The 23,312-nt window shown below is 45.8% G+C and overlaps 1 protein-coding gene across 1 annotated transcript in view; it reads left to right on the forward strand.

Annotated features, from left to right (window-relative positions):
* MEI1 (meiotic double-stranded break formation protein 1) overlaps positions 1–23,312 on the forward strand; it is a gene marked incomplete at both ends in the record, with an annotated part of 62,026 nt that extends 38,714 nt beyond the window's left edge. The window contains 10 exons of the mRNA XM_081124467.1: positions 6,572–6,737; positions 8,340–8,444; positions 10,393–10,503; positions 10,811–10,971; positions 13,751–13,880; positions 14,066–14,241; positions 21,186–21,267; positions 21,738–21,844; positions 22,851–22,982; positions 23,160–23,312. Of these exons, the coding sequence (XP_080980593.1) occupies positions 6,572–6,737; positions 8,340–8,444; positions 10,393–10,503; positions 10,811–10,971; positions 13,751–13,880; positions 14,066–14,241; positions 21,186–21,267; positions 21,738–21,844; positions 22,851–22,982; positions 23,160–23,312 (1,323 nt within the window). The remainder of the gene's footprint in view (positions 1–6,571; positions 6,738–8,339; positions 8,445–10,392; positions 10,504–10,810; positions 10,972–13,750; positions 13,881–14,065; positions 14,242–21,185; positions 21,268–21,737; positions 21,845–22,850; positions 22,983–23,159) is intronic.

Consider the following 23,312-nt stretch of genomic DNA (forward strand, 5'->3'; position numbering starts at 1 on the left):
CTCAATCCTCAGTGGGGGACATGTAGGTGGCAGCCAATCAGTGGCTCTCTCATCATTGATGTTTCTATCTCTCTCTCCCCCTTCCTCTCTGAAATCAATAAAGATATAAAATAAATAAAAATTAAAAATAAATAAAAATAAAAGGCCAAAGTGAAAGGCAACAAGAATTTATTGAGATTCAATCAGGAAGCACTGATTCAGGGAGAAACCCAAATAGTGTTCCAATTAGGAAGTGAAGGGAAGGGGTATTTATGAGAAAGGGAAGGGAAATAATTACTTGAATAGAAGGAAGGAATTTTTATGGGTGTTAATAAGCTAAGAAAGAAATTTCTATAGGTGCAGATAAGCTAACATGGATGATACTAATTCTAAAGAATGCCTTTAATTTTCAGTCCTAGTCTTAAGGTCTGCTTTCTTGTCATCTTTGCACACTTGTTTGGGATACAATGCTGCTTTAGGCCGGACCAAACGTTGTTTTGCCCTGTTTTAACATCCCAAAGGTTTGAGGAGTAAGATGTGCAAGGCAGTTCCTCTGGGAAAGCAGCTCTGACTCCATTTTAAGTGGCTTTGTTTACATTATTTCCCAACAGGCTGGTGAGGGAATCAGATACAAGCCAGTAACAACTGTTCTAACAGCATGGCAGTAAAGGTCAGGCAGAGTGCTTGGGTGGCAGGGGGGGCACACAGGTGTCATATATGCTGATTCTCAAAGACTTGACAAGTGAAAGGGTTGTGAGGCCCGTACAGCAACATGAAAGTGCTTATTGTAATTCAGGGACAGTGAATAGTTTGGGGTGGTTCTTTTATCCTCACCTGAGGATACTTTTTCCATTGCTTTTCAGAGAGAGTGGAAGGGAGAGACAGAGAGACAGAGGGAAAGAGAGAGACACACTGATTGGTTGCCTCCTGCATGCATCCCCCGGGAATGGAACCTGCAACTGAGGTACGTGCCCTTGGGCGGAATCAAACCAGGACCCTTCAGTCCACGGTACGACACTAACCACTGAGCCAAACTGGCCAGGGCTGGGGTGGTTCTTGAGCTTGTAGGATATGTCGCAGGAGATGGGGTTGGGGAAAGACAGGGAGGAGCAGGTTTTTAGAGGCCTTGAATTCAGTCATTCACTTTTTCATTTATCATACGTCTGTTTGGTATTTACTAGGTACTAGGCATTGGGGATACAAAGGTAATTCAGTTACGGTTGGTCAGTCCTTGCCCTTGAGGAAATCTGTCACCTTGTAGAGACTGAGGGGAGAGAATGGTAAGGCTAGAAAAAAATTCCAGGTTATGACACCAGGCTGTGGGAGTGTCTGGAGAGTCTGAGCCCCTCTAGGCATACTCCTGGTTGCTCTGGATGCCTTCCATCTGGACCCAGACTTCACTGGCCCTGCCCTCCCAACCCTTTCCACTCCCATGTCTTTCTCTTTATTGCCAAACTCCTAGAAGAAGTTTTCTGCTCTCAAAATCATTATCTTTCATTTATTCCTACCCATTTGCTTCTACCCCCATCACTGCTTGAAATCACTCTCACCATGATCAGCAGTAATGTCCTTGTGACTAATTACAGTGGACTTTTTGGTTCTCATCTTACATGACCTGTTAGTATTTGATGATTGTCCACTTCTTTTTATTGCCACACTCTTGGTTTCAGTAATTCCAACTCTCTTAATTTTTTCTCCTACCTCTCTTTTTCTGGGGGGAAGAGATATTTTATTTATTTATTTATTTATTTATTTATTTATTTATTTATTTTTAAATATATCTTTATTGATTTCAGAGAGAGGAAGGGAGAGGGAGAGACAGATATAGAAACATCAATGATGAGAGAATCATTGATCGGCTGCCTCCTGCATGCCCCCTTCTGGGGATCAAGCCCGAAACTCGGGCATGTGCCCTCACTGGGAATCGAACCGAGATCTCGTGGATCATGGGTCGATGCTCAACTGCTGAGCCACACCTGGCTGGACGGGAAGAGGTATTTTAATATCATATATCCTTCTACCCAGAATATGTTAAAAATGCTTACAACTTGATAATGAAAAGAATAATAGGCTAGTTTTTAGAAGAGATACAAATGGCCAATAAGAACATGAAAAGATAATATGCAAATCAAACCCACAATGAGCTACCAATTTACATTCACTAGGAGGGTTTTAATAAAATAGACACTAATAAGTGTTGGTTGGGATGTGGAGAAATTGGAACCCCCATAAATTGTTAGTAGGACTGTAAAATGGTGCAGCCATCTTAGAATCTCCTACCTCTCTTGATGCCCCTTGCTAGTCTCTTTTATAGTTTTCTCTCTGGCTAGCACTCAAAAGTTGATGTTCCTCAAGGTTTTGTCCTAGGATCTCTTTTCACTCAGGACATTCTTCCTGGGTTGTCTCATATATTCCCACAGTTTCGGTTGCCTCCTGTCATATGTTGATGACTCATATCTCTGTCCATCCCTGACCCCTCTCTGAGTTCCAGACCCATACTATTTGACTAACCATCTATTTGACATTTCTGTTTAAAATGGACTTCATTATCTTTCTCTACTAAGTTCTCTTTCTCAGTCTGGATCTGCCTAGGGTGGAGGTCCCTCCCTAACTGAAGGCTCTCCTAGGTCGCTAGCTTCAGTGGACATAAGTACTGAAAAGAAACAAGCCAAAGAGAAAATGAGTTTCAGGAGACCAAATTCTATTTATTTATTTAAAACATTTTATTATGAAAAATAACACAAGTATAGAAAATCATATCAAACACATGTACTGCCTAATTGGTATATGGTAATATTCTGGTAACTGCCATGTGTATCAGGAGATAGAACTGGCAGCCACTCCAAAAGTCCACTACTTGTCCCCCTCAATGATGACCCATATCTGCCCCCACCAGAAAAACCACTAGCCTGACTTTTTGTTTTAAATCCTCACCTGAGGAGTGAGGATATATTTTTTCCCATTGATTTTTAGAGTAGAAGGGAGGGGAGAAAGAGAAAAACATTGATGTGAGAGAGACGCATCAATCAGTTGCCTCCCACAGGAGCCCAGACCTGGTGCAGTGATCCTGCAACCCAGGTACATACCCCCTTGACCAGGAATTGAACTTGTGACCCTCCGGTGGACAGGCCAACGCTCTAACCACTGAACCATGCTGGCCAGGGCTAGCCTGACTTTTTATAGTAGCATCTTTCTTACATTTCTTTAGAGTTTTGTCAGTTAAGTGTCATCCCTAAATACTAGGTTAGTCTTCCCCTTTTTTGTGGATATATGTTTTAAGTCTCCTTTAATCCATAGACTTGCCCTCAATTTCTTTTTTCGGTCTCCCTTGCAATTTATTTGGCCAAGCAACCAGATGGTTGTTCTGTCAAGTTTCCCAGGCAGGGTTTGCTGTTGCGTTCGTGGGTGTCATTATCAAGAGAGCAAATTCTTAAGAGAGTCCCTCTCCCAGGCAAGCTAGAGCAAGAACCCAACCCTTTGTTACAGTGGCCCAGTTCTTGTCCTTGAATGTGCATCATCCTCATCACCCCTCCTTCTTGGGGTGGGAGTGCAGGGCAGAGAGGAGCCTTGAGCTTTGCCAGGTAGAGCTCAACAGGGAGGAGCTGCACTTAGGGCTGGATGCTGCATAGAGTCAAGGAAGATGAAGGCTTCTCTGAGCTTCAGCTTTCTCAATGTGTAAAATGGAGATAATGGGAGGGTAAATGAAAGACTACATAGGCTTGCTCTTGGTGTGCTGTACACAGCAGGCTGTCACCTACTGGTCATCCACCAACTGAACCACAGAGAATGCAAATCTCAGGGAAGTGAACCGAATTGTCCAAGGTCATATAGCTAATAAGGGTCATGACCATGACTGGAGTCTAAAGTTAATGAGTTTTGCACTAAATCAGATCCTAGAAACATCAGTGGTCAAAACAAAACACAATACAGTGAGGAACAACTTTGTTGTCTGTTATATATATAATTCCTACCATTTCTCCCCAGCTTCTAGCCACAGGAGAGGAAAAGAGTCTAAAAATATGTGTTGGTACCAATTTATGTTTTTGATATGGGTAATTAACAACTGAAAACAAAGCTGTTAATTGCCTCTCTTATCAATGGGTGGTATTTCATGTAGGTTGTTTAGATGTGAAAAAACAATGATGTCACAGAAGCTCTGTTTGTTCCCTGCTTGTCCATGGCACCCTGGTTGGTCCAGTCGCAGAGAATTCTGGACAGCTCTGGGCCGGAGAGATTACAGAGTGGGCTGTGTTCCGCCCAGAGCCTTCCCACTGACCCACGTGGTAGGGTGCACACATTACCCTGGCACTCATCATGGCCACCAAAGACTGAGTAGCCCCCTTTCTTTGGGGCCTTTCAAATGTACTACTCAGGTTTCTGAGGGACCAGATCTGGCAATCAGGCAGACATTTGCTGTTGGAGGAGGAGGAGTACCTGGAAACTAGTTTGGCCTTGGGCCCTATGACCTGGGCAAATCACACCCCCTCTGGGCTTCAACCTCATACTCTGTAAAGTAAAAAGCGTTGGTGGAAATGAACTGACATTCCCTTTATTTATTTATTTTTTAATATATATATATATATTTTATTGATTTCAGAGAGGAAGGGAGAGGGAGAGATAGAAACATCAATGATGAGAGAGAATCATTAATCGGCTGCCTCCTGCACACCCCCTACTGGGGATTGAGCCCGAAATTTGGGCATGTGCCTTGATCTGGAATCTAACCATGACCTCCAGGTTCACAGGTCAGTGCTCAACCTCTGAGCCACACCAGCCAGGCTGAGATTCTCTTTAGCCCTCCCATTCTGTGATCCTCTCCTTCCAGAGATGGTTTCTCAGTCCTACAAGGTGACAAAGATGAAGCTGGTCTCATCCCTGCCCTTCATTAACTCATAGTTACAATGTCACTGCTTTCTTGATAGGCAAACTACTTAGTTTGCCCATTTCCTCATTTGAAAAATTGAGGTGATGCCTACCTGGAAGTTATTATGAAGACAAACAAACATATAGCTATTGTTTAAACACAGTGTAGTACCTGACATAATTAGGCCCTAACTGAGTGGTTGCTGTTGAGATTATAGTTGTTTCTCTGGCAGTTGTGGAGGTTTGTGAAGAGCCAAGGCCAGACATCTGTGTCATTCAGTGATCAGCACATCTGGAGTTGTCTGGTCAGGAGCCCTGTAGCCATGTCTCTGTGTGTCAGGAGTTGTCCTTCCTAAAAAGGAAGTATGTGTGTGACCTTGGATTCATAGCTCTCAGCCCTAACTGGCTCAGCACATTAGCTTGTCCAAAGGAATTGGCTTGTTTGAGCTGGTAGGTGCCAGGAGCGATCAGTGGAAGAGGCTCTGGTGCAGCTTTTGACTGGCTTTGCCTTTAACACATACTCATTAAAATAACTGTGAAAGCAAATAAAATGCAATGTCCTTTCCTACCTTCTGAACCCAAGGCCTTTACAGCTTGGATCAGGCTGCCATGACAGAGAAAGGGCCTGACCTGGTCCTCTCTGTGCCCCGAGTCTGTCCTAACCCATTGGGTGGCATCTCCATCCCCCTCTTCCCTTAAGGCACATTCAGGTCTCATGTCCTGAAATAATCTTTTCTTGACCCTGATACTTCCATTTGCATGAGAGAGGCATCTTGGAAAACAGAAAGAACTTTAGGCTTGGAGTTAGCAGATCTGCCTTCATATCTTAGCTCTGCCCCTTACTGGCTTATGTGACCTTTGGCACTTGATTGCCCATGTAAGAAATGTCCAAAAAAAGAGAAATGTCCACATCTTTAGAGAATTTTATGAGTTTATTTGAGCCAAACTAATGACAGTTGCTGGAAAGCAAAATCTCAATGGATTCTGCTCTGGGGAATGGCAGTCTTGCAGCTTATTTTATACATTAGAATCAAAGGAGGAAACATAAGGAGGTTTATAGGAAATCCATTGGTGGTAGATTAAGGGGGCAGGAGAAAAGGGGTGGGGGTGGGAGGTGGGGAGCAGGGGGAGAATCTCTGGGATTGGATAAAAAGTAAAACAGAAAGATACAGACTTCTTTTACATTGTTGGATATAAGATAGTTAATAATTATAGCACATAGAGATGGTATGTGTGCCCTGAGGGATCTGGAAAAGGAGAGCACTCTGACATTTCAAAGATACGCTATCTTAGCTATTAAAAAGACAATAGACAGGCTCACTTTTAAGGTAAAGATTGACCTTTCTCAAGGAAGCTACAGGCCTAGGATGTGACTACCTGCTTTTAGTTAGGAATTTTTATGTTCAGACCATCCTGTGTGGTTACTTTCGATCTCTGAGTTTGTAGGGCCTGCCATGCTGGCCTTCCCTGAGCTTGCCAAGTTTAGTATATGGACCCTTTTTCATCCACCTCATGTAATTTCTCTAAGCCTCTGTTTCCTTCTGCTCAGAATGGACCTCTAGGATGTCAGGATGGTACATAATATGTGCCAAGTGAGTACTTCTTTCCCCAGGTTCTGTGGTACCATCATTCTGGGCCCTTTCCCAGCCCCCCCCCCCCCCTTCTCTACTGTCTACCGGTCTCTAAGCATGATGCCCTTTGAACTCTGACTTTCTTCTTTCCTGCTCAGGATCTCATCTATTCCAGCCCCGTGGACACAGCCCGCAAGGTACTGATCGTCCTGAGGACCTTTTTGAGAAGGAACGAGGATGTCCAAGTGGGAGGTCTTATCCGAGGGCACTTCCTGCTGATCCTACAGCATCTGCTGGTGGAACATGGGGCCTCCCCATCAGAAGGTCAGTCTGCAGCTGCTGGGGGCACGTTTTGACCTGAAAGGTCAGTAGGATGTGGGTATCTCTGCCCTAATGATGTCTGCTCCAGGAGAGAAAATCAAATTTTTCTCGTTTTCTCTGCAAAAGATAAGTCAGGCCAGTGTGGCATTAAACTAAACTTTACTCCTTCCTCTCATTGGAGGGTGGATGCTCAACATATTTGGTTTGTGTGTGTGTGTGAGTGTTTTTATGTTTAATCACTGTGTATTTAGCATTTGTGGGTGTGTTTAATGTATGTGTGCATGTTCCCACCCTGCATGGCATGTGCTCAGTGCTGTTTGTCACAAGAATGGCAGCCTCCAGTTGGGAAGAAAGCTAGAAATGTAGAGGAGGCCAGGGAGGCAGCAGCAGCCAGCAGGAGCCTGGGAGGAGGCGGATCAGTGGTGTATTGGAAGCTCCCAGTGAGATCCAGAAGGATAGTTTCCAAATCTGGAATGGGACTCCCTGGAGTCAAGGAAGCTTGATGTTTGGTACAGTATGAAGACAGTGAAAAGGTTGGGATTGGTTTGTCTTTTCCTAATTTTAGAAAGGTGAATTTTTAAATTAAATTTCCAAGCAATTTAGTGCTTGGAAATTGGAGAGCTGTGGCACTTGCATTAGGTCCAGTCCTGACTGGGGTGGGAGTGGGGTGGAAATAGATTTAAGGGTACCTGGAGGAGCTGAGTCCTTCCTTTGCAGGGAAGGATAAGCCACATCTAACTGACAACAGTGTTTAAGAGCCATGAGATTTTGTGGAAACACATAGTAGAAAGACTGTGGGCATTGAATTCAGATTTGGGTTCAAGTCCTGGCCCTGCCACTTATTAGCTGTGGGACTTTGAAGAAGACACTCAAGCCCGGCCGGTGTACTTAGTGATTGAGCATCAACCCATGAACCAGGAAAACACAGTTTGATTCCCGCTCAGGGCATATGCCCAGGTTGTGGGCTCAATCCTCAGTAGGGGTTGTGCAGGAGGCAGCCAATCAATGATTCTCTGTCATCATTGATGTTTTTCTCTCTCTCTCTCTCCCCCTCTCCCCCTCTCCCTTCCTCTTTCTGAAATCAATAAAAACATTAAAAAAAAAATTCCCCACTGGCATGGCTCAGTGGTTGAGCATCGACCTAGGATCCAGGAGATTGCTGTTCAATTCTAGATGAGGGCACATGCTCAGGTTGCAGGCTTGGTCCCCAGTGGGGGGTGCAGGAGGCAGCCAATCAATGTCTCTCTCATTGTTGATGTTTTTCTCTCTCCCCCTCCCTTCCTCTCTCTGAAATCAATAAAGATATAGTTAAAAAAAAAAAAAAAAGTCACTCAGAGTCTCTAGGCCTCAATTTTCTTAACTGCCAATAGGAGTAACAGTCCCCAGTCACATGGTTTTAAGGGGATTAAGTGAAATACTGATTTCCTGGTACCCAACCCCAAATTAGCACTCAGTATGCCAGTTGCCCCTGTGCCCAATGAAGAAGGAAGAAGGCAGGAAGTAGGGGTAAATCCCAACAAACCTCTTACTGCCCGATGGGTGTCTGTCTGACCTGGAGACGATCTCAGCGTCAGGCCCCTGACCAGCGCTTCTTGTTCTTCACAGCCTCGGGGAACCTGCCATTGCTGCTGAGCCTCCTCTCTGTAGTGCAACTCAGAAACGAGTCACAACAAGAACTGGACAGCATGGCTATGAAGCTCCTTCACCAAGGTGCCGGCTGCTTGGGACAGTGCTCGAGGGACAGGGGTGGGCGTGCTGGGGTGCTCCTTTCTTCCCTCCTCTCATCCTTTGGAAGAAGCTGGCAAATCTGTTTCTGTGGGCTTCTTGCTAAGGGACCTTTAAGATCTTTCTCTGCTTATTCCCTCTGAGTGTTTGGGAGACACTCCCCAAAATAGATGTATATATAAAGTTATGTGATACGCACAAGCAGTGAAGTTGGGAAGACCTAGGTTTGTTTTTAGGTTAATTACTAATTCTATAACCTTGGACAATCGCCTAGCCTCTGTGAGCCTTATGTTCCTTATAGGTAAAGTAACAGTACTACCTGATTTAAGGTTAAGATAAGGAATAACTGTAGGTATAGAATTCCACACAGTGCTTGGCACACAGTAGGCCTACAACAGATACCGTCCATTGAGATCCATTTTTTCTGGCACAAGTTCTTTACCTCACCCACAGCTGACTCAGGATCTGATGATCCAGTTCTCTGGGCCTTTTTTCTATCCCCAACCCAAACCTTATTGGGACCTTTCATTGCTCATTAATGCAGCTGCCACTTCATAAGCAGTACCCTCAGGAAGATTTGTTGAGGAAAGGTTGAAATTAATAGGAAAAATGGCGTGTCTTCAATACCTGTGAACTGTCAGGTCCTCTGGCCACAAATGAGGATGGTTTTTTCCTGCCTGGAGCTCAGACCTCTTCAAAAGGGACCTCCAGTCCCAGCCAGGTGGCCTGGTTGGTTGGAGCATCATCGCATACACCAAAAGTTGGCTGGTTCAATTCCCAGTCAGGGCACATACTAGGGTTTCAGGTTTGATCCCTGGTTGGGGGGCGTGCAGGAGGCACCTGATCGATGTTTTTCTCTCTCTCTCTAAAAATCAAGACCTCCAGGTCCAGCTTTGTGCTGGTCATTGTCAGCCTGTCTGTCAGGTCAAGAGTAATACGCAGCTGAGAATGAGGTCTGTGTGTGACAAAATTAGCCATCAAAGGGCTTCTGACAGGGCAGAATAATGGGCTGAAACATACACATTAAATGTAATATACATTTACATATAACCCCTGAGTACTTTTATTTGAGAGTTTTTGTGGTAGAGGGCTATAGTTCAGGGATGAGGGTATGTGTTTTTTTTGTTTTTTGGGGGTCTTGATTGTTGGATTGACCACAAGCCAGTTAGAAGTCAAGTGTGATGGGTTGACAAAAAAGTGAATGGAAACTTAGGTAGGTTTTATATTGGGGTCATGGGGTCAAGGGAGCAAGGAGTCACAGTTCCCAGGAGGAAAATGTTCTATAGAAGTCTACTTTTCAGTATAGTAACTGCTCTGATGAGGGCTGGGGGAGCACCAAGAGGCATCTCATCTTGCCTTGAGAGGTTAAGGAAGGTTTTGTGGGGAGGTGAACTTTGAGCTGAATCTTGATTGCTGAATAGGAATTAAGGAGTTAGCCAGATTGGGGTGATGTGAGAGAGACTATGGCAAGTTCAGGGAATGGCACATGGATAGTTACACAGCTCCCCTGGGAAGGTGGTTAGTACCCCAGTGCTGGGAGAATTCAGAGGCTGGATTTTCTTCCTCTTAAGGGTAGCAGGTTTGCCTAGATGACCTCTGCACGCCCTCCAACCTGGAGTCTGTGCTGGCACGAGCACTGTTATAGGGTGCCTCTTGACCACCTAAACTTGTGCAGTCTGCTTTAATGTGCAGCTGTGGGCAGCTTGCCAGATGTTTGTTCAGATGGAGGGTGTGAAGATGCCTTCAGGTTTGTCACTGTGTTTCTTTTCATTGGCTGTAATACTGAGGACGCTTAGTTTATGTTTGGTCGCCAAGACTGAAATTTGAAAGTAGTCTGTTGAGGACCATTGTCTGTGAGAAGTGTGAGTGCTGTTGTGCATTAAAGCCACAGAGTGCTGCTTACTGGGTGTCTGGGGACTCCCATCTTTTGCAGTGAGCAAGCTGTGTGGGAAATGCAGTCCCACCGACATGGATATCTTGCAGCCCTCCTTCAACTTCCTGTATTGGAGCCTTCATCAGACCACAATGGGCAGTCAGAAAAGAGGTACTGGGGCCCAGGCTGTGATAGTGAAGAGGAGAGGTACTGGGCAGTGTCTGTGACCCTTGGTGCCCTCAGTTTCTCCATCTTAAAAAATAAGGGGGATGTGGCCAGACCAGATGGTCATAAAGTCCTCTCTGGTTCTAATAGCCTGTGGTTCTGGAATAAAGCTGGGACCCTTAGAACCTCAAGCTGATCCTTGGGCTCATTCATTCTGTATGTGAAGCCCTCTTTGGGTGCTAACTACCATGTTGGCACTGAGCTGGGCTCCTGTATAACTCATGTGGTCCCTGCCCTGCTGGACTCTCCACAGCTGCTGCAGTGCTCCTGAGCTGCACAGCCCTGATAGAGCTTCTGGAAAAGATGCTGGCACTCACCTGGGCCCAGGAGGGCTCTCCCAGGACCACGCTACTCTGCTCTGCCTGGCTGCTCACTGCCTCCTTTTCTGCCCAGCAGCACGATGGCAGTCTCCAGGTTAGTCTCTAACCCCTGAGGCTTTGGGACATAGGGAGGCATAAAGATCCTGAGTTCTGGTCCAAACTCTAAGGATTATTAACTATGTAACCTTGGCAAGATATTTAACTGAGTAACCTTGGCAAGGTGTTTAACTTTCTGAGCTTCTGTTTTCTTGCCTACAAAATGGGAGCAAAAAACATCCAGAGTTGTTGTAAGGTTTGTTTATGTTAATCCATTTAGCACACATGGATCACCTGTGTGCCGGGCTGTATTCTAGACACAGAGGAATAATAAACAAATACAGCATGTACCCCACACTTGGGGAACTTGTATTTGTAGGTAAAGATAGTGGGGAAAGGCATTCCAGGTAAAGAGAACAATACGAGCAAACATGAAGCTGCATAAGTTCAGGATGTGCATGTATTTGGAAAGTGGTGAGGTATTCTGTAGCTAGAATGTAGGAAGTGGACTCTCAGACTGGATAGCCTACCTGTGACCTTGACGTGCTGGGTGGCAAGCTGTCATTGTGATTGTTCGAGAAGAAGGTGATGCAGGGAACAAGGGAGCAGTGGACATGTCCACAAAGCCCCTCTTTTCCCTCAGCCCCTCCCCCTGTAGGATTTGTCATCACAGTGCCTTGCATGAGCTCCTTTGTGGGCTGCTTTATATTCAGGTGTCTCCTCCTTAAGGCTGGCTGTTCCTTGTGGACAGAAACCATCTCCTAGTCTTCAAGGTGTCCTCCCACTGTGCCCAGCCCTGTGCCAGTCTAGTGCCAGGCACACACTCATTTATGTAGAAGTGAAATCACTTTTTAAAAAATATGTTTTTATTGATTTTAGAGAGAAAGGAAGGGGGAGAGAGAGAGAGAGAGAGAAAGAGAGAGAGAGAGAGAGAGAGAGAGAGAGAGAGAAACATCCATCGGCTGCCTCCTGCACGCCCCCTACTGGGGACTGAGCCCCAACCAGAACTGGTGACCTCTTGATTCCCAGCTACACCGGCTGGGTGAAGTGAAGTCACTTTTTTTTTTTAGCTTACAACCACCTCTGTGGCATCTTTATTTTTCTACCTGGTACATGAACAATGTAAATGTGGGTCAGAAAAATCAGTTGCACTGAAACACTTACACTAATTGTAAAAAAAGGACATGGAGGGTGGGGGTGACAGTTCCAGACCAGCACCTCAAAGGGCTTGTGGTCTAAGCCAATGAGAAGAAGGTGTTCTGGGCAGGACCACTTTTAAAGTTTGGCCTCTAGGGTGTCAGGAAGCTGCAGTGGATCTACGCTATAGTAATCTGCAGGCATGCAGGAACCTTTCCTGTTCTTCTGTGTGAAGCTGTTGGACCTCCTATATCCCTGCAGTCACCTGCCTGGGTGGAAGCCTGCACTGTGTCCTTGGCTCTGCCCTGGGTCTCAACTCACACCTAGCCGATTACCCAACTGCCTTCACGCTAAGCCTTCCCCACTGCCCTGGAGCTTGGGCCTGATTGTTCATCCTTACCACTAATGTGGCCTGCTCATAATCTCCTGGCCCCCAGCCTCTCCCTCATCCCCATCTGTCCCACAGCCACAGTCTGTCCTCACTTCCCCTCTGCCTACATTCCTTTGGCTTTTTGTTCTGCACATGGCTGCTGAGACCCTTCTTACCTAACCCTTCTGCAGCCTTTCTTTCTGTCATTCCACCTCCTGCCCTGTTCTCTGACCATGTGTTTTTTCAGTTCTCCCTGTCAACTGTGCTCTTTCACATCTCCATACCTTTGTGTGTGTGTGGTTTTTCGATTGATTGATTTTTAATAACCTTTATTTTTAGAACAGTTTTAGATTTATAGAAAAAATCTAAATTGTTTCCTCAGTTAACATCTTATATTAGTATGGAATCTCCATACCTTTATACAAGTTGGTTTTTCTGCCTAGAACCTGCTGATTCTACCAACCAACAAGCATTTTTTATTTATTTATTTTTGGTTAATTCTCAACTGAGGATATTTTTTCAATTGATTTTTTTTTAGAGAGAGTGGGAGGGGTGGGGAGAGAAAAACATCTTTGTGAAAAAGACACATTGATTAGTTGCCTTCTGCACACACCCAGATCAGATACATGCCCTTGACCAGGAATCGAACCCAGGACCCTTCAGTCTGTGGGCCAACGCTCTAACCACTGAGCAAAACCGGCCAGGGTGCCAACAAGCACTTCTGAGGAACTGCTTTGTGCCAGAGTATAATAGATCCAAGCAGAGGAGTAGTTTCTGCTTTCAGGGAGCTTGTGTTCTGGATGAGGAATGCAGAGCAGACTCACGGCTTTGAACCTGCCACCCCTACTAACCTCTCAGTTTGGTCACTGCTTTGACATTAAGGAGTACATTCACCAGTGCTGCCCCCCATCTGTTCTTCACAATAGCTCTGGAGGGAGTGAAAGCAGATGGTATTGTCCCCATTTCATAGATAAAGAAAGTAAGGCAGGGAAGTAAGTGCAGTGGCTTGCCCAAGGCCACACGGCTGGCCAGTGACAGAGCCAGGATTTTGATTCTGGGCTGTCTGCCTCCAGATCTAAGTTAGTTGGATGGTGGACTGAGGTGAAGACTGAACTACAGATGAGACCAGGAAGGTCCCCTGGTGGAGGAGGTCCTTGAGGATGGGGGAGATTTAGGAAGAGTGGGGTTCTCCAGGTAAGGGTTTGATTTTCCTCCTTAAGTTCCTGAACCCAGAACTAGTGAGGTTCACAAGATTCTGTATGGCCTCCTCTGTCCTTTTTGCAGCTGGTATGTGTGGGTGGGTATAACCTATATTGGGTAGGTTATTTGCTGCCCAAGCTCCCAGAATATTAGGGGTTATCCCTTTACTCCCTGCCAGGTTCACCAGACACTGTCCGTGGAACTGGACCAAGTATTGAAGGCCCTCAGCTTTCCAAAGAAAAAGGCTGCACTGCTCTCAGGTGTGGGCCCAGGGGCCTCTAGCAGTAAAAGAAAAGCTTTTCCCCTGGATTCTGAGATGGACCACCCTTCCCAGACCAGCCTCTGGTCACCCCATTATTATTTCCATTGTTTTCCCTTCTGATAGAGCTGGGTGGAGGTGGGGGAAGAAGACAGGAACTAGGTGTAAGGAGTTTCTTGCTTTCAGCTGCTATCTTGCGCTTCCTGCGGACAGCCCTGCAACAAAGCTTTTCCTCTGCCCTGGTGACTCTGGCGCCCTCAGGAGCCTGGCCACCACAAGCCCCTGAGGATGCTGTCCTAGCTCCATTGGGAACATCACAAGTGCTGTCCCTGGTCATTGGACTGCAGAACCTCTTGGTGCAGGTAAGGCCCTTGCTGAGTGAGGCCCTGGTAGTGGAGCCCACTTCTCCCAGGACAAGAGCAGGAAGGAATGGCTGCCTCTCAAGTCCTGGAGGGTGGATTTGTTGGGACTTTTAAAGTTACAGTGACAGAAGTGAAACTCAGATTGGCTCATAACTGAGAAGTCCAGGAGTTAGTACTGGCTTCAGGCACAGCTGGGTCCTGGAGGCTCAGACAATGTTATCAGAACTATCTCCATCTCTTGGCTTTATTGTCATAGGATGGCAGGGTGACCAACAGCTGCTCCTGGCTTATATCCTTCCAGTAGAAAGAAGGTTTCTCTTTCCCAGTAGTCCCTAGAATTGAGTCTCATTAGCCTGGCTTCAGTGATGTGCCAATCACTGTGGCTGCAGCTTGAGATGCTCTGATTGACCTGGCTTAGGTCAGTGCCCTCTCCTGGAGGCTATGGTCAGCTCTCCATAGCCTACGTGGACTGAACATGAGAGAGGGATGGTCCACAAAAGACAGCTGTTCCCGGAAGGAGAAATGGATCCTGGGCAAGCAAAAACAGTGGATGTCCACCCAAAAGGGGTTTGTGTTTTACAGCTTAGAGGACTCTTGGAGATCATTGTTTATCTAGCTGTCACACACTGTGAAGGGTGGTGGGGGCATGGAGATAAGTTAGGTGCATGCCTTTGAGCATTTAACAGCTGGAGGGAGGATAGTGCCTTGTAGACAGGGGGTGATAACACGGTGTGGTCAGTGCTGGGCTAAAGCACTGCACTGTGGGGGTACAGGATGTAATTAATAGGCTAATGTAGGGTGAGTGTGGGGCTAGCTATCAGAGAAGGCTTCCTGGGGGAGGCGCTGGAGCTGGGCTAGAAAGACCAAGTGACTTGTCCTAGGTCTCCAAGGGCAGAGGACATCAGAGATGGTATTGATCTGGACAGCAGCACTTTCAGTCTCTGGGATGGGTTCATTCTCTGTCCCTGGCCTTGGGGCCTGTTTCCTACCCCTGATTCTTCTCTTTCAAGGAGCTTATTGTCTATTATTTTCAAATAGGAGCTGGTCATTGTAGGGTGGACGAGGCCCCAGACATTTATGCTGTTTTAGTTAGACTTGGACTCTCTTTTCCTGCCCTTTGGTACTTGCCCAAGACAGACAGTCACAGATCCACATGGTCTGATCTAATGGCAAGGTACTCATTGGGCAAGAAGAGGGAGGTGGGAGCAGCCAGCAAATGAGTGAGAAGAGCTGCAGAGACTTCCTGGGGAGAAGGTGGGGGCTTTGATTAGAGTAGGTTCCACTTGTTGTCCAGATAATGACTGCACATGTATGATACGGCTGTTGATTGTGGGAGATTATGTTAAAGGATTGATCCCCACTGGGGCTGTGCACAGGTTGGGGGGAGTTGGGAAATGTAAGGAGACAGAGGATGCTCCCGAAGTGGACCCTATGCTGGCTCTGTGGTTGTGAGTCTTATCCTGCCAGCACATCTATATACAATGTTCACACTGTTGGGCAAACACCACCACCATCCCTCTCCACAACTTTGTAGGTGCACTGGCCAGAGTCACACAGGTGTGCATCATAGCCCCTGGCTGGCCCCTAACTCAAAGGAGTTTAGCAAGCCACTTCCTCTTATTGATGATCATTTTCTCTATCTGCAAAATAAGTCAGCATTAAGCAATTTGGGCCTATGAGAACAGTCTTCATTTCCCCAGGAATGGAGCATAATGCAGAGAAGTTCTGGTTGAATTGAGGATGGAGACAGTGTCCAGGGTTCCCCATGCTGGGTCATATGCGGAGAAAAGGACAGGTCTATGGCAGTGGAGGGGGTCCAAAGAAGGGCTGTGATCACTGGTGTGATTTGGGTGGTATGGCAGTAAGGAGGAGCCAGGGGCAGACTTCCCTCCTGCTTATTTTTAAAAGGGCCACAAGACTGTAAATCCCTGATGTCCTCCAGAGCAGAAAAGAAATAGATTTGTTCTGGTTTTTCCAGAGATAGAGACCTAGGCCAGTGGGTGGAGCTATAGGAAGACAGGAAGAGGCCCTTTCTCATGCCAGGACTGTCTAATAGTAGAATGGGAGGAATGGAGAGGAGTGTCTTGTGGCTAGGGGCATCCAAACAGAAACCACGTGTCCCCAGCAAGAATGGTGGGAAGGGCATTGGTTTAGGGGATTCTTAAGGTTTCTTTCAACACTCGGATTCTGTTTTGGGAGAAGGGAATGCTCATGAAGCAGAGGCCCAGGAGTGCACTGTGGAAGGACAGACTCAAGTCACTAGAAGTAGAATTAAAGAGAGCAATGTCAGCAAACATTACATAGTTAGCACTTTTCAGTTTCCCAAGTTCTCTATATCTATGATTTCATGGGTCTCACACAAGCTAACCCTCTGAGATTGAAAACTGTAGATCAGAGAGGTCATGTGACGGCCACAGGGTCACAGAGTTTGTGAGGTGACCAGGGATTAGAGGTGGAGGCAGAGCAGAGCAAACGAAGTTCTCGAGAGGCTCGTCTGCTGGCAGAGCTGGGCAGCTGTCCACTTTGTCAGGGGCGCAAGCTGCCCTGGGATGTAATGAAAAGAACACTGCTGACTAGAACTCCAGGAATTGTGTGTGGTTAGAAGGAAATACTATAAAAACTGTTTGGGGCAGAAGGTGAGACCCCTGATTGGAATTAGAGGGCCAGTGAGAAGTGTTCCAGTCCCATATCCCACCATCTGTCTCTCAATTTGAAACTATTTGTGTGGTAAACACAGAAATCAGATGAAGATCAAAACTTCCATTTTATTGGTAAAACCAAGGGGAGAAAATAGCTATTATAATTCACTCTAGAGTTAAATGTACTCACCTAGTCACAGGCAGAACTGGACAACCCCAGGACTCCTTCCCACACCTCCTGGTGAGCCTACCCTTCGGCCAAGAGTAGACCAAACCATCCCTCTATAGACAATGGGTTCAAGTGAGCATCTGCTGTAGAGGCTAAGCTGAGTGTATTTCTCCTCAAAGAATCATCAAGTGGTCTAGTCATTCCTTTTCTATTGGGAAGAGTTGGTCACAGGCAGAGGTGGGTGTTACTCTGGAAAGGAAATGTGAGGATGCTTTGAAGTGATAGCTGGTGGTTTGTTTCTCTGCACAAAGCTGGGATTGTAGGATTTTGGACTGGCTGAGTGAAATGTGCTGAGTGAGAGGTGCTTCCAAAGGCTGCTTCCTCTGCCCACTGCCCTAGTGCTCACACACCTTTAAGTATTCATTAAACAGGTGTTGACAAGTATGAGGTTTGAAGGGGTACAGTGGTTTAGCATGCTTAGAACAGCCACATGTCTGCACCTCGCCCTGCACCTGGAGGTTCAGAATGAGGCTCTCTGGGCTGGTTGGTTTTGCTTTCTATAGTTCTCTAACCAGGGTCAGATGGTCTTGGTGTTCTTTCAGGCTTACTTCTCTGATCCTAGTGCAGCTGCTACATCCCTGGGGAGTCTTAGGGGAGGGAAAGGGTGGATTTGAGACATATCCTTTGTGTTCTGATCAAAACTTCTTTTTTAAAAAATTTTTTCCCCATTGTGTTCAGACTTGGCTTTCTGATTGGGATGGGAATGGAAAATGTTATTAGATTGGAAATCAGGTAGCTAATTACTTTACAAGACTTGAGGCTTTAAGAGCAAGGATTAGTCCTACAGGAGCAGATATGGATGTCATTGTTAAGGGTCTAGGAGAGTAGGAGGTGGGGAGGATGGGGAGATAACTTTTACTGAGTGCCTACTCTGTGTAAGCACTTGACCTGATATTTATTCATCACAACTCCATAAGGCAGAAATTATCATCTCAATTTTATAAACAAGGAAACAGAGCCCTAGAGATACTAAGTATCTTGATTAACGCCACACACTTTTAGGTCAGGATTCAAATCTAAGTCTTTTGGCTGCAAGACCCATGTTCTTTCAGTCCCCAAGAAGTGCGTCTTGTGAACAGGAGCCATTGTTACCTGAGTGGTAGTCCCTGGTTTTCCTAATGACCAGTGGCTGCAGCTCCTTACCCACCATCCAGGGGGCCCTTGCTGGTTGTGTGGGGTAATAAGACACATGGTCAAAGAGTGGCACTATGGCCACAGCTCCTCACAGGTGGGGAAGCTGAGGCATGCTGGCCCATGGGTGTGTTCTTGCATACTTGGCAAGAGGCTGGAAGTGCCCACTGGTTAAGAGTTAATTTTAGATTGGAGGAGAAAGGGCACAAAGCTGTTAACCTTAAAAAAAAAAAAAAAAAAAAAAAAAAAAAAAAAAAAAGACCTTTCAAAGTGAGCGGCAACAAGCATTTATTTGAGATTAAAAAAAAGAATAGCTATTTGGGAAGCACTGATTCAGGCAGAGACCCAAACAGGGTTCCAATTAGGAGACAAAGGCCAGGGGTATTTGTGAGAAAGGGAAGGGGACAGACAATTACATCCATAGAAGGAAGGCATTTCTATTGGTGCAATAAGCTAGCATAATGATGCTAATTCTAAACAATGTTTTAAATTTTCAGTCCAATAGCCATAAGTCTGCTAGTCATAGTATCTGCTTTGTTGTTATCTTTGCAAACAGTTCTTTGGGACACAATGTTGCTTTGGGCCCAGTCTAAAGGTTATTTTGCCCTGGTTTAACATTCCAAAAGTTGGAGGCATAAGACTTGCAAGGCAGTTCCTCTGGGGTGGCAGCTTCCACTACATTTTAAAGTGGCTCCATTTATATTATTATTATTATTATTATTATTATTATTATATTTATTTTTTTTTTCACAAGGCCTAGGGTTTGGTTCTAGACTTGCCACCTACTACCTAGGTATCCTCAGGTCAAGTATTTTCTCTCTGGGCCTCATTTTCTCAGCTGTAAAATGAGGTGAGTAGGTTAGCTCAGCCACTTCTAGTTGTGTTTCTTGGAGGCCTTAGGGGTTCTGTGGAAGAGACTCAGGGCTTGATAAAGAGGGGGCATGTTTCCCCATTATGCATTTCACTAAGATATTCACCTTTTATTGAGTATTTACTCTGTGCCAAGCACTGGTTAAACACTATATCCATTTCTCATCCAACTCTCTCAGCCTCCCAAGTAATCTTTTTATTCCTACGCATCAAGGTTAAGTAACGTTGGCCAGGATCACACAGATAGTGACTAAGCAAGGATTCAAATTTGAGTCTGCCCTCTACCATTAACCATCAGGTTGCCACCTTCCAAAGAATAGCATGAGGAGAGCATAGGATTTTTTTGGTTAGCTTCTTTTTACATTTAAAAAAATCTGTTTTATTGAGCTATAACTGACATGCAATAAAATTCACCAGTTTCTAAGTGTAGAATTAGGTGAGTTCTAATTTTCATGCTATGGAATATTTCCATCACCTTAAAAAGTTTTCTTGTGCCTCTTTGAAGTCAATCCCCTCTCCCCATCCCTGACCCTCGGGAAACACCAGCATGCTTTCTGTCACTATAGTTTTACTATTTCTAGAATTTCATATAAATGAAATCATACAATATGTGGCCTGTGTGTCTAGCTTCTTTCACTTAGATTAATGGTTTTGAGATCCATTCATATTGTTGTGTGTATCATTACTTCATTCCTTTTTATTGATGAATAGTAGTCCATTATATGGTTGTGTCACAATTTGTTATCCATTGACCTATTTACAGGTGTTTGGAACTTCCAGATTTTTGGTTGTTATGAATCAAGTTGCTCTTAATACTGAAGTACAAGTCTTGGTGTGGGATTTCTGGGTCAAATGATGTATTAGTGTTCTACACAACACCATTTGCATCTCCTAGTTCTTTATGTCAGAAGTCTGGGTAGGCTCAACTAGGTTCTTCACTTAGGGTCTCAGAAGGCTGAAAACGAGGTGTTGGCAAGGCTGGGTGCTTATCTGGAGTATCTGGGAAATAACTCACTTATTCCTCAGGGGCATCTTTCAGCTCTTTAAGGTTGCCCACATGGCCCCTCTTCTTCAAACCAGCAATGCATGCTGAGTCCTTCTCACATTTCTACTCTCTGGTTCTTCTGCCACCAGCCAGAGAAAACTGCATTTAAAGGGCTGGTGTGAATTGATTAGATCCATCCAAACAATCTCCCTTTTGCCATTTAATGTAACATAATCACAGGAGTAACATCTAGGAGCAAAGGTCATGGGACCATTTTATTTTATTTATTGATTTGAGGGGGGGAGAGAAAAAAAGAAGAGAGAGAGCGGGACATCAATTTGTTACTCCACTTAAGTATGCATTCATTGGTTGATCCTGTATGTGATCTGACCGGGACTGAATCCACAACCTTGATGTATCAGGATAACGGTCTAACCAAGTGAGCTACCTAGACAGGACCTCAAGGGACCATCTTAAAATTCTGTCTACCACATGTGCTAAGTGTATGTTTAACTTTGTAAGAAACCATCAAACTATTTTTCAAAGTGGCTGCACCATTTACCTTCCCAACAGAAGTATATGAGAGTTGCAGTTGCTCAACATTCTGGCCCACATTTGGTATTGTTAGTCTTTTTCATTTTAGCTATTGGTGAGTGTGTAGTGGTATCTCATGGTGGTTTTAATTTGCGTTTCCCTAATGACTATGATAATGAGATCTTTTCACAGGCTTATTAAAGCATAAAATTTTGATGAAAGATTCAGCTGCTTTAAAAAAAAAAAAAGTTGAAACCCACTGGCTTAAACTATCTGTGAATCTCTTAGTGGGTCCCAGGGTCCATCTCCTTTTCTGAAATAAAACAGTCTCTCAAATGTAGGTAGAATGTAGGTAAATAATTAGTGTAAGCACTGTAATCTATATGTGGTGAGAGTTGAAACAAATATTTCTTCATTAGCTACAGGGCCACAATCCCAAATCTGAAGTTATGAAATCTGAATTGTTTAGAAAACCAAATTTTTTTCTTGGTTGGCATCTAAAACCCATTGGTAGCAAAACCTGAAATGAATGTCTGTGTTTTTTGTTTTCTTGCAGAAGGACCCTCTATTATCCCATGCCTGTGTAGGCTGCCTGGAGGCCTTGCTTGACTACCTGCATGCCAGGAGCCCAGACATGGGTAGAAACCCTCCACATTCTCTGATGTTCTCATGAGGGAGATGGGAGGGGGCCAACCGCTGCTACCTCCTGCTCCAGTCTGCCATCCCCTGTTCTGCGAATCACACTCATTTTGTGTAATTCTTTTAACGACACTGCATCGGCACTGTTATGCCCAGTTTACAGATGAGGACACTGAGGTTCAGGAGGTCAAGCAACTTAACCGACCATGGTCACAAAGCTCTTAAGTGGCAAAGCTCTTCCTGTTGCCTGCTTCCCACAATAGTGGGATATATGGTCTCTCTGAGCCAGGCAGCATGGGTGAATAGAAACCCAGGGAAGAAAGAAACTTCCTGGGGTCAACTTGTCCAATGCCCTGCCTCTAGCTGAGTAGCCCTTTTTGAGCCAGTAGGAGAAAGTCCTAGTTAGTAATGTTCCAAGGCCTTTGGAAAAGCAGCATTAACAACCCAGGGTGACTGGTGTTTCCCATAGCACTACATGTGGCCTCCCAGCCCTGGAATCGGTTTTTGCTGTTTACCCTCCTGGATGCTGGAGAGAATTCCTTCTTTAGACCTGAGATCTTGAGGCTCATGACTCTGGTAAGTGCAGAAAGGATGGTCTTGTGGTCTGAAGAATGTCATGAGCTGGGTGGTCCTGAGGAGGCCAGGGACTCCTTACTTTAGGTAACCCTAATCCTTAAAGAAGGTAAAGGGACTAGGCAGGCCTTCATCCTACAAGAATGCTGCTCAGAGAATTCCCTTCAATGTCCATGTCTCCTCACCCCAGAAAAGCCAGACAGTCTTTCTCAATTCACTCACTCATAAAGCATTGACTAGAGCCTGCCTGCCACATCCCAGCTCCTATACTAGGTACCAAAGATGCCGATGAGCCAAATGCTCTGCCTTTAAGGATCTCTCAGTCTAAAGGAGGAGAGAGATGAGGAAACTAGAGCGAAAGCGTGACATTATTAGTGGTAGAGTAGAAGGTATGCTAAGTGCCTGGTGCGCAGTAAGTGCCCATTGCATAAACAATAAAGCAGGGAACCTGTGAGGACGGTGGAGCAGATCAGTGAACGGATCAGTGCCAGGTGTAGGAAGAGAGTCAGTGACTGAGGAAGGGAGCTCTGCCGGGGCTGGGAGGGAGAGTGGATAAAACATAGTCAACGCTCAGGGAAGGACATTCAATAGCGAAGGTAACACTTTAGCTGAGGCTTTGCGGATTAATGGGCAAAGAGGAGGAACTGTAGTCCAGGTAGTGAAGCGAGAGCAGCAGGCTTTAAGCACATGGTGGCGTGTTTGCATAACCACACATAATCTATTTTGGCCATGAGTGTGAGGTGCAAGGCAGAGAGGTGGGGGTGGGGCAGTACCAAAGGGTTCAGCAGGGCCAGCTCTCTTAGGGTTTCACAGTCCGCCTCATTTGCCCCACTCCCATGACACAGCCCCACCCTTGCTTACCAACTCTGAGCTCCTTGAAGGAAGGGTGCTGTGGGCTACAGATCTGTGCTCTCAGCCCAGTGCTGAGCACAGCAGGGGTATAGGAGAAATCTCTGAATGAAGGAGAAGCTGAATCACTGCATGTTTGGGTCCTCTCTCCTCGGGCCAGTTTGTGCGGTTCCAGAGCAGCAGCGTCGTCTCTCATGAAGAGGTTGCTCTTGTTCTACAAGGTGCAGCTTTGGCTGACCTCTCTACCCTCTCGAACACCACACTCCAGGCTCTGCGTGGCTTCCTCCTGCAGGTGTGTAGGAAGGGGATGTGTGTAGCCACTGTGATGCTAGACCCTCCATACTATCTTCTCTGTGGAGGATGGGAGCTCTGGCCACAGTAGCCAGTGGGGGGTCAGGAATACGGGAGTGGCTGGAGGGCAGAGAGGGCCTGTGTGAAGTAGGCTCTGAGAAGGCCTGTCTTCCCTCAGGTTCAGAACATGGGCCTCCTGGCTGATCATAGCATAGCCCAGACCCTGCAGGCCTTGGAGGGCCTTTCCCCCAGGGCCTCCTCAGCCCAGCCGCCACTGCAGGACATGCTGTATCCTTTCTTGTATCTGGGAGCTTTGACCTATGCAAGGTGA

The sequence above is a fragment of the Miniopterus schreibersii genome (assembly GCF_964146895.1).
Source record: "Miniopterus schreibersii genome assembly, chromosome: 2".
Classification (NCBI taxonomy): Eukaryota; Metazoa; Chordata; class Mammalia; order Chiroptera; family Miniopteridae; genus Miniopterus; species Miniopterus schreibersii.